The sequence below is a fragment of the Puntigrus tetrazona genome, chromosome 16 (assembly GCF_018831695.1).
Source record: "Puntigrus tetrazona isolate hp1 chromosome 16, ASM1883169v1, whole genome shotgun sequence".
Classification (NCBI taxonomy): domain Eukaryota; kingdom Metazoa; phylum Chordata; class Actinopteri; order Cypriniformes; family Cyprinidae; genus Puntigrus; species Puntigrus tetrazona.
The window spans coordinates 27,057,978-27,069,565 of record NC_056714.1 but is presented as its reverse complement, the minus strand read 5'-3'; the positions used below and the strand labels follow the sequence as shown (position 1 = coordinate 27,069,565).

At 43.6% G+C, this 11,588-nt stretch overlaps 1 protein-coding gene across 1 annotated transcript; it reads right to left on the bottom strand.

Moving 5' to 3' along the window:
- Positions 1-198: 198 nt before the first annotated feature.
- LOC122360881 (C-type lectin mannose-binding isoform-like) lies at positions 199-11,319 on the bottom strand. Its single transcript, XM_043261717.1, has 5 exons — positions 11,171-11,319; positions 2,014-2,079; positions 1,725-1,891; positions 1,129-1,214; positions 199-1,048 (listed from the first exon to the last, which is right to left on the bottom strand). Exons 1-5 carry the CDS (start codon positions 11,317-11,319, stop codon positions 905-907), a joined length of 612 nt encoding a protein of 203 aa, XP_043117652.1. The 3' UTR covers positions 199-904.
- Between the last annotated feature and the right edge of the window lie 269 nt (positions 11,320-11,588).

Below are 11,588 nucleotides of genomic sequence, written 5' to 3'. Positions count from 1 at the left end.
GTTGTTTATGCAGTTGCAAGCAGCTACAGTAGTTCATCCTAAAAGAAAATAGCGGAAATGAGGTCTCACATTGTTTGAATTTAATTCACACACATTTTTGACTTCAGAATGATTTTCTGAAATCTTGGTGATCGCAGTAGTAACCTACTATTCCTTTTGGCAGAATTTATGTAACATTTTGATATTTAGTGGTTTACATTAAAAAGTAAGTGTAAATTTTAATTCCTATATTTGCCAGTTCACTAAATCCTCTTTACTGTCTTTGAAACTCTTGATAAATATGCAAGCATCCATCAAACTGAACTGCAGCGTGTAAATTACAGCGCAATGAATAAACAGTGACAAATAACTATCAGTTTATGATTCTGGAAGCAGTAATTTACTGAATCATGTTGATGCTTTTATTGTCACATATTCAAAGAAACGAAAACAGGCTTTATTTTGACATGATTTTCACGTCATAAAAAGCTAGTAAAATTCAAAAATTTAATTCAAACAAACCGCTAGAAAGACTGTAAAATGTACTTTCAGTAACGTTAGTTTTATTTACACTTTCACAACTTTACGGAGTAGTTCTTACATAACCGCACGCCAAGAACTCATTCTCTTTTTGATGTTTTGAGCTCCCTCTACGGGACAGGTGTGGACCTGCAGGTGTCATCTTTCTTGCTTAAATTTATTGTAACATTCAGAAATCAACTCTAACCATGCAACAAAAAAAAAGCATTCAAAATGGACAGTCAGCGTAAGATGTAAGGGTGATTAAGTGACTGATTATAGTTATTATACAAAATTCTATTTTTGCATTTAGCATAAAAATAGCTTACCGAAACAGAAGCATGCAGCTCCATCTACGATGTTCTGAGAACAGCTAAAACTGCACAACATACACGCTATCATGAGATCAGTTTACGGCTCTCTTGCAGGGCGCTTTTGAAGCATCACTCTTCTGATACCACATTTCATGAAAGACATCTTCACCAGAAAACATCATCCAAGAGAGCTTGGAATCTTTATTCAGCCCCTTCTCCTTCAGCGTCTGCTCTATCTGAAGAACAGAAACAGACTCTTAGTACTTAATGCTCTCTCTAAGTGCGTCATTGTTGTTATACTGTATATTAAACTCACCTTCACCAAAATCCCACTCCTCACCGCAGGATCATTCACAATTGCGCTTGATTTTATCTCCAGTCTTACTATCTGTATCTTACTCTCTGTGAGAGACAGTTAAATAATAATCAGTTGCGGTATCCTTTATATAGCCCCAAATGAATGCATTTGAATTGCATCTAAAATGTCCACACTTTCAGAATAAAAATTATGCAAAGCATATTTATCAGTCGTACAGAAATTTCTAAATCGGTCTTTGTCTAAAATTTGAAAAAAGCAAACGAACTAAATATTGCTTGTACCACATCTAGCCATAGCACGTGCGCTCTTTTAAATCAAAATAAATGTTTTTACAATGAACAAAAGCTTATGAAATTATTCAGTTCTTGCAGCTGTTAACTGCATGCAAGGACATTCTTTATGTTTTAAGTCTATTAATTGTGAAAGTAATTAAAAAGAAAAAGAAATAGCATGGTAAAGGCATTCCCATGCCTTGGATATTGAAACGATAAACATGGTTTATTTTGGCAAGGGATTATGTAGACACTCAATAATCTCAAGAAGCTGTTGTGTCTTGTTTGTGCACTGTACTCTGCCCGCTGCCAGCAACTCACCGTAGCACATAAATGGTAATTTATCTGAACAATCCCAATCATTCCAGTATCCATTAACAGTCGTATACACACAGTACTGGATGCCATCAGCATTGTTTGGTTGTGAAGACTGCCACGAACTGAACAGAGATTTACTCCCATCAGAAAAGACCCAGGAGCATAGCCATCTGTCCGATAGAGGCCGAGCCAAAAAGTATCTTTAAAACCACTGGGTAAAGATTTCAAGAGGTCATTGAGCTCTGTCTGGCTGTTAACGGTGGCAAGATCGCTGTGATGCAGTCTGCAGTACGTCTGAGCTTGGGTCCAGCTCATTGTCTTAGTCACCAGGTAAAACACATAAGAGTTCACACTGGAACTGAGAGTCATGGAGAGACAAGGTGACCCATTTATGGCATGCGGTTTATAACATTTAAATGACAAAATCTGAATGCATTGGCTTTAAATGTAAAAGTTGGAATTCCATTGGAATGTTTTTAAAGTTCACCCCTAAAATGAAAATGACTCCCCCCTTCATGTTGCTCCAAACCCTTAAGACCTTCACCTTCAGAACACGAATTAAGATATTTTTGTTGAAATCGGAGCGCTATCTGACTCTCCATAGACAGACACACAACTGAAATGTGACATCAGTGGCTCAACTTTCTTCTCCTCCAAGCTATGTTTTCCACCATTTTAGAGAGTTCTTGGCATAATCGGTGTAGTTTACTTTTGCATTATTTATGTGTAGAGAAGAGCATGCATTGAGTATGTTTTGCCAATTTCTGCTGCTGGATCATTTTAGTTGTGTTGCCTACTATAGAGGGTCAGGTAGCTCTCCAATTTCAACCAAAATATCTCAAAGGGAGGGAAAGCGATTTCTGAAAGCCAATGTTGATATTTGAAATGATCAAAACAAACACGGCCCTACCCTAAAAGGGTCTCATTCTAGTTCTGCCCCACACATACGGAGCCTGTGCAATCCAGGCAATGACCCAGGCATGTGCTTATTTAGAATCATTCCTATCGCGAATCGACCGTTTATCGGCACCGATATTAAGCATTTTTACAATTATGGCATCGATCATTTCCAAACATTTCATACATAAAAGGAGGTAATTGGGAATTCGTTTTATTTATGTTTTTATCTTTTTTTTATTAGAAATTTTAAAAAAGAGTTGGTGTCCTTGGCTTATTCACTTTATTCACACAGTTTGATCATTTCCAGAATTTTTGTGGACAATTTACAGCATTACAGCAAAATTCAAGCAGAAAGAAATCTTGAAAGGTTGAACTAGTTAAGCTATGTTTAACTATATCGCACCGGACTCTGTGAGACATATTGTCCCTCTACATTAAAGCTGCACGATCATCATCGATAGTCATGTTCACTGATGACCTGTGCTAACTCGCGTTCATTATTAGCGTGGTTTCAGTGAACAAAGCCTCTGTGTAATCACACACCCGATGGAGAAAATATTTGGATTTGGCAGATTGAAGAGTTTGATAACTGCTGGCGTGACCCATTTATTACATGTAAGATGAGGTTCACTATTTTGTAAAAAGTAACACCTCCAAGAGAACTGAAACTCACCTGAAAACAGCACAAAGATCAGATCAATCCTCATAATGACCACGCAAACAAACCAAAAAAAATCACACAGATGCACAAATATTCCAACTGCACTTTTCAGAGACAAGAAAGCTTGTATGGAATCTTTCCCCTGCTGCACCATTTATGCCGCATGCTTGTTGACGCGCATATTTTACATTGAAAATTACATTCAAACAGAGTCAGACAAGATTTCCATGATACCTCATGTCGAACGTCAACAGATCAGCTTTCATTTTTACTCTGCGTCTGCACAACGGCCGCCAAACACACATATAGTAAACACAAAAAAAAGATTGTAGGGTATCAGAGAGAATCACTTTAAGATTGGATCGGGGCATTGTAACATGAAAAGATGAAATCCCACAAAGAGCAAAAATGTGTCCAGGAGAACCTGGTGCCACAAGGATGAAATATTCCTCAGGACAGCTTGAAACAATAAAACAAAAGAACACTTATTGATAATCACAAGATGAATGCAACCAAGTAACGAGATCAATGGTCAAAGACACAGCACATCAAAAGCATGGCATGGGACTCGGACCTCTGGTCATCACAGAACTGCCCTTCCATTCACAATCTGGCATTGAAACGGCCTTTTTCGTATATAGCACATTTCATACACAGTGATGATTGTAGTGTTGTGTAGAGCCCTTTAAAACAAGAGCCGTTTGCTGTAAAGCAAAGCACAGCGCGGTACGCAAGAGCATCCAAATCAATTTTAAGATGAAGAGGACAGCATTTTTGACATACAAATATATTTGAATCCCCTCCGAGGATCGCCACCTTAACGTGGTGGAGGGGTTTGAGTGCCTGAATGACCCTAGGAGCTAGGTTGTCCGGGGCTATATGCCCCTGGTAGGGTCTCCCATGGCAAACAGGTCCTAGGTGACAAGCCAGACAAAGAGCGGTCCATGATACCCTTATGGAAAAAACCTTGAATGGAGTCGCGACGTCGCCCGGTATGGCGCAGCCGGGGCCCCGCCATGGAGTCAGGTCTGGGGCCGGTGCCGGCATGCGAGCGCCTGGTGGCCGGGTCTTGCCCCACGGGACCCGGCCGGGCTCAGCCCGAAACAGCGGCGTGGGGCCATCCCCCCGTGGGCCCACCACCTGCAGGAGGGACCGTAAGGGGCCGGTGCCTTGTGGTTTGGGTAGCAGTCGGCGCGGGACCTCGACAACCCAACCCCTGGACTCAGAATCTAGTTTTAGGGACATGGAACGTCACCTCTCTGGGGGGGAAGGAGCCTGAGTTGTTGCGTGAGGTTGAGAGATACCGGCTAGAGATAGTCGGGCTCACCTCCACGCACTGCTTGGACTCTGGAACCCATCTTCTCGAAAGGGGCTGGACTCTCCACTACTCTGGTGTTGCCCGCAGTGAGAGGCGGCAGGCTGGTGTGGGCTTGCTCATAGCTCCCCAGCTTAGCCGCCATGTGTTGGAGTTTAACCCGGTGGACAAGAGGGTCGCCTCCCCTGCGACTTCGGGTTGGGGAGGACTCTCACTGTCATTTGTGCCTAAGGGCCGAATGGCAGTGTAGAGTACCCGGCCTTCTTGGAGTCCTTGGGAGGGGTGCTGGAAAGTGCTCCAACCGGGGACTCTATCGTCCTGCTGGGGGACTTCAACGCTCACGTTGGTGATGCTAGTGACACCTGGAGGGGCGTGATTGGGAGGAACGCCTCCGATCTAAACCCTGAGTGGTGTTCTGTTGTTGGAATTCTGTGCTAGGCACGGTCTGTCCATAACGAACACCATGTTCAAGCATAAGGGTGTCCACCAGTACACCTGGCATCAGGACACCCCTAGGCGGAGGTCGATGATCGACTTTGTGGTTGTATCATCTGATCTCCGGCCGCATGTCTTGGACACTCGGGTGAAGAGAGGGGCGGAGCTGTCAACTGATCACCACCTGGTGGTGAGTTGGATCCATTGGCGGGGGAGGAGGCCGGACAGACTTGGCAGGCCCAAACGTACCGTGAGGGTCTGTTGGGAACGTTTGGCAGAGACCCTGTCAGGAGATCTTCAACTCCGCCTCCGGCAGAACTTTGACCGGATCCCGAGGGAGGCTGGAGACATTGAGTCCGAGTGGACTATGTTCTCTACCTCTTTGGTCAACGCAGCCGTCCGGAGCTGTGGCCGTAAAGTCTCCGGTGCGTTTCGTGGCGGCAACCCCCGAACCCGATGGTGGACACCAGAAGTAAGGGATGCCGTCAAGCTGAAGAAGGAGTCCTATCGGGCATGGTTGGCCGAGGACCCCTGAGGCAGCTGGCAGGTACCGTGGGCCAAGCGGACTGCTGCCCGGGTGGTTGTGCAGGCAAAAACTCGGGTCTGGGAGGAGTTCGGGGAGGCCATGGAAAATGACTATCGGACGGCCTCATAGAGGTTCTGGCAAACCGTCCGACGCCTCAGAAAGGGGAAGCAGTGCCCTGCCAACACCGTATACAGTGCTGATGGGAACCTGCTAACCTCGACTGGGGATATTGTCGGGCGGTGGAAGGAATACTTTGAGGACCTCCTCAATCCCGTCAACACGCCTTCCACTGAGGGAGCAGAGGCCGGGGATCCGGGGGGGGACTCGACCATTACCCTGGCTGAGGTCACTGAGGTGGTTGAGAAGCTCCTCGGTGGCAAGGCACCAGGGGTGGACGAGATCCGCCCGGAATACCTCAGGTCTCTGCATGTTGTGGGGCTGTCTTGGCTGACACGCCTCTGCAGCATCGCGTGGACGCGGGGGAAAGTGCCTCTGGACTGGCAGACAGGGGTGGTGGTTCCTCTTTTTAAGAAGGGGGACCGAAGGGTGTACTCCAACTATAGGGGGATCACACTTCTCAGCCTCCCTGGGAAAGTCTATGCAAGGGTACTGGAGAGGAGAATCCGCCCGATAGTTGAACCTCGGCTTCAAGAGGAACAATGCGGGTTTCGTCCTGGACGTGGAACACTGGACCAGCTCTATACCCTCTCCAGGATGCTGGAGGGTTACTGGGAGTTTGCCCAACCAGTCTACATGTGTTTTGTGGATTTGGAGAAGGCATTCGACCGGGTTCCTCGTGGTGTCCTGTGGGGGGTGCTCTGGGAATATGGGGTAAGGGGCCCTTTGCTAAGGGCTGTCCGATCCCTGTATGATCAGAGCAGGAGCTTGGTTCGCATTGCCGGCCTTAAGTCAGACTTGTTTCCAGTGCATGTTGGACTCCGACAGGGCTGCCCTTTGTCACCGGTCCTGTTCATTATTTTTATGGACAGGATTTCTAGGCGCAGTCAGGGGCCGGAGGGGGTCTGGTTTGGTGACCACAGGATAGCTTCTCTGCTTTTTGCTGATGATGTTGTTCTGTTGGCTGCATCTGGCCAAGACCTACAGTGTGTGCTGGGGCGGTTTGCAGCTGAGTGTGAAGCGGCAGGGATGAAAATCAGCACCTCCAAGTCTGAGGCCTTGGTCCTCAGTCGGACAAGGGTGGCTTGCCCCTTCAGGTTGTGGGGAGCTCCTGCCCCAGGTGGAGGAGTTTAAGTATCTTGGGGTCTCGTTCACGAGTGAGGGAAGGAGGGAATGAGAGATCGACAGGCGGATCGGTGCAGCTTCTGCAGTAATGCGGTCGCTGTACTGGTCTGTCATGGTGAAGAAAGAGCTGAGCCGCAAGGCGAAGCTCTCGATTTACCGGTCGATCTTCGTTCCTACTCTCACCTATGGTCATGAGCTTTGGGTCATGACCGAAAGAATGAGATCCCGGATACAAGCGGTCGAATTGAGTTTCCTTCGTAGGGTGGCTGGGTGCTCCCTTAGAGATAGGGTGAGGAGTTCAGTCACTCGGGAGGAGCTCGGAGTAGACCCGCTGCTCCTCCACATCGAGAGAGGCCAGCTGAGGTGGCTCGGGCATCTGTTCCGGATGCCTCCCAGACGCCTCCCAAGGGAGGTGTTCCGGGCATGTCCCACCGGGAAGAGGCCCCGGGGAAGACCTAGGACACGCTGGAGGGACTATGTCTCTCGGCTGGCCTGGGAGCGCCTCGGTGTCCCCCCGGAAGAGCTGGAGGAAGTGTCTGGGGAGAGGGAAGTCTGGGCGTCCCTGCTTAGACTGTTGCCCCCGCGACCCGGCCCCGGATAAGCGGAAGAAGAAGAAGAAGAAGAAGAAGAAGAAGAAGAAGAAGAAATATCTGAACTCCTCTTTACTTTTCTTGAAATAGATATAAATATATAATTAAATATATAAATTGCTTAAAATGGATGCTGATATAGCTGTAAATCTTGGTTACAGCATAAAACAAATGAAAACGCACTCATTTTCAAGCAGTCGGAGTATTCCTGCTCTGATGTTTTGCATTATGCCAGGCACTTTGACTTTGAATCGCAGATGAGCTGTTGACTGACTAGGCAAAGCAAGCAGTTGAAAACAAAGACTAAAACAAATCGATCAAAGTGTTATCCATTCATAATAATGGTCCAAACATAATGCAGTTTACCGTTTTTTTTTTCAGCCCAAAAAAAGATTTTTTCAGTTCTAAATGGAACACATCCATTTCCTGCCGCAGTTTTTCCCCCTAAAAATTAAAAACCTACATGTCCTCCTCCAACCAATAACACTAGAATGGCTTGTTCGTCCCTTAAATACGACCCATCAGAGCGTATACAACTGTGCCCCTATCTACTGACATTTTAATATTACTTTTTTATCTGTGTTGTAATTTGGGCCCTGTGTAGCTCAGTCTGTAGAGCATTGCATTATACGATGAAACGTGATCATGCCATGTTGAGTTTGCTATAAGGTTTTTAAAGGGTAATAAATGAAATATGTTTTAATTAATTACTGTGAGATCGGTATAAAAATATACTGTCACGCAACCATTAACCGACATCAGATGTTTAACATGTTAAATGACTGAAATGTTAAATCTTAAAATCTCAGGAGGCTTCAAGTAAATATTTCACATCAAAAGGGTTCAGCAGACTAAAAACTTAAAACTTAATTTAATGATGTCTGACAAAACCCATTCATTTTCTTGAACATCATACATTTCTACACATGCAAGACGCAGTTTCAACATTTCCAGGAGCATTGAAACTCACCTGATAACAGCCCCACGATCAGATCAATCCTCGAGAGGACACAAACAAATCATCACCGACTCATAAACACTCCAGCTGCTCTTCTCAGAGGCAAGAGCTTTTCTCTCTGTAAAGCCTAAGCTACTCCATGCTCGTTGACGTGCTTATTTTACATTGAAAATTATATTCAAAGAGAGTCGGCAGAGATTCCAATGACACGTAGGTCACACGTCAACAGATTAGCTTTTAAGTCATCAGTTACCAGACACACATACGGTTAACACAATAAAAAGTCACTCCGGATTAAAATTGAATGTTATTTAAATGTCCTAGAATCAAAATGTTCTCAATTAGAACTTGTCAGTATTTAAAAAATACTCATCTCTACTCTTCTTGAAATAATGTCAGCCTTATAGTGCTGTGTCTAAAATAGATATACCTAGTTGTATGTTCTTACTGCACACCTTTACAAAAGATGTGAATACGCTCATTTTACTCAGTCATTTCTTTTCAGATCAACTTGCTCTGGGCTAAGCAATTTGAGTATTCCTGCTCTGATGTTACAAAAGCTCATTTGCATTGTGCCAGGTACTTCGACATTGAATTACAGATGAGCTGAAGAGGTTTTTTTTTTAAACAAACAGAGGACAGCGTCAACCTAAATATTATCCACTCACCCGCTTCAGGATAAAAGCTGAAAGTACTTGTCAAAACACATCTGAATGCATTTACCTTTTTTTGGTGAGTGACTGGGATCACTTCTGAATGCACCTGTTCAGCTGCTTTGTGGTGCTTTTCCGCTGCATGGTACGGCACAGAGCGGTTCGGTACGGTACCTGGAACCTGGTTCTTTTTTAGTACCCCCTCAGCTGAGGTTGCAAGCCTGCCATACCTTTACATGACGTGTGAACTCTGCTGATCACTGCTGGAGAAAATTGCATTGGTTAAAGCTACAGTAGGCCTGTAGTGTAACTATAGTAGTCTGTCATACTGTAGAAAAATAATTACCGTTTTTGCATTATTGTAGTTTAGAGTTGGGGTAGTTTTGCTACTTTCTCTGCAATCCCTGTGGGTTTATTGAGACCACAAAGAGACATTTGTGTAAGTAGTAAGTAGTTTTCTTCCTGGCCCTGTTTAGAAGAGCTCTCCATAAACGTCCTAAATATTCATCATAGTGATTTTAAAAATATAAATATAAAAATAAAGAACTTGCATTGAGTTAAAAGCATTCATTTGTTTGTTTTTTGCATTGCATTTATTTAGTTGTTTTTGCATTAATGCAGTTTTGACCAGCAGGCGTCACCAGTGTGTGTTGTTTTGAATGCTTTAAAACGTTGAGTTATGCATATATAACTACTGTTCCCAGAGGGGCAACACATGACTATAGGATATCGTGTTCTCGCCCCATCTGAAAGGCCTTGACATTGGTTCAGAAACTCTGCAATCCCCACACTGTGAGTATGGGGCCATCAGAATTAGTGACAGACTCTCCTGATGGGCGGCTTGTATCAGATCCACTGATGGAAATGCATACAGCAGTATTATGGGCCAAGCACAGGTCGGAGCGTCCACTAGGGCGGTCCTCACTGTGACTAAAAAAACAGTTCTCCGTTGACACAAAATGCCCCCTCTAATTTTAGAACTTGACATACATTTTTAAATAGCCTTTTCTAAACCTTTTCTAAACAAACATAAATTGTTCGTTTTTGGGTTTTTTTGGGTTATCAACAGTAGTAAACTACAATTGTGAAGTAAATTTTTCATAATAAATAGACTTATGAAATACAAAAATCTAAATCTAGCATTAAACAACTATAACCATATAAAGAACTTGAATCAAAAATACAATATGCCTAATAAAAATTATGGGAAAAGAGCAAAGTATGAATGCACATTAACTTAACTATAGAGCTAGAATTAATCTGCTATTGTTTACGCATCTGCACTGTAAATCACTAAAATGAGAGAATGATGTTACACATAGCCTTTCAGTTAGTTGAATGCTCCCAGTTTCTCTAGTTGTTCTCTTGAAAGACATTTCCATTGGATTGGGTCCTCTAAGAAAGTTTAGCATATTGCGCCAATCCCTTTCTCCTGTAGTATCTTCTCCATCTTAAGATCAGAAAATCAGAAAGACCCTTTGAAAGTTGGCATTTTCTATTTGATTTTAATTGGTTCATTATCTTTTGGTTTTTCTAGGATGACGTGAGACTCACTTTCAGTAAAATCTCATTCATAACAGCAGGATCACTCAGATCACTCAGACTTGACTTCACCTCTACTCTCACAATCTGCCTCTTCCGGTCTGTGAGATAGATGATAGAAACATCGATTTAAAACAATCGTTGACCAAAACAAGCCAATGTGCTTTTTTAAGAATCCTTACATACAGTCCAAAAAAATAACAAATTTAATCTAAAACCTGATTCTAAAAGCCCTACTAAAACGGTATGATTTCCATCTAGATTTAAAAGCATCCACAGATGGAAAGATTAAATACCCACTGAGAAAGCCCCATCACCCTTTTATTTAAAAGGAATTTTAGGAATATGAAGAATCCTCTGATTCTATGATCTCATGTTTCTTGTATTGTGATAAGGAATCAAAAGGTCAACAATATTTTATGAAAGCAATGCCATGCAATGCTTCAAAACAAGACAAATGAGAGTTTGCATTGACACAGACAAGATTGAAAAGTTTAACTCACCAAAATAACAAGCAAAACGAATGTAGTCTTCACAGTCCAGAATCCATCGTAAACACTAGCACACAACTCATTCTCCGGTTGTCCGGTTTCCCATCTCGTAAATGAAGAGCTGCTCTGATCTGACCAGACAAAGACGCCATTACCTGTTGTCCGATAGAGTACAAGCCAAAACTTTCCCATTTTCAGCAGCTGGTCGTGATCCGCCTGGTCATCGACGGTGGCGAGATCCGAGTAACGCTGTCTGCAGTACTTCTGTGCACTCATCCAGTTCATGAACGAGGAGACAAAGACAAACTCATGGCGCTGTGAGAATGTCACGCTCATCAGAGCTGGTCAGGAAGAAATGCATGTTCTCATTTTACTCTTAGATTTACGAGACAACAAATCTGATTCAGCAGTTATCATTCCTTTCACTGCTACACTGTAAAAAAAGCCAACTAAAATTTACGGTAAAGAAATGGTTGCCGGAATTCAACTGTAAAAAATACAGTAACAACATTTTAGGTTTCACATTAAAGACCGTAATTTCATGAACTGATAGA

Bases quoted from the DNA above. Each gene is read 5' to 3' on its own strand.
- LOC122360881 (XM_043261717.1), bottom strand. From the start codon at position 11,319: ATGAACTGGATGAGTGCACAGAAGTACTGCAGACAGCGTTACTCGGAT. The intron at 1,215-1,724 runs GTGAGTTGCTGG...TGTCTCTCACAG, and splicing joins ATTACCATTTATGTGCTACG to AGAGTAAGATACAGATAGTA. The intron at 1,049-1,128 runs GTGAGTTTAATA...TCTGTTCTTCAG, and splicing joins GGAGTGGGATTTTGGTGAAG to ATAGAGCAGACGCTGAAGGA.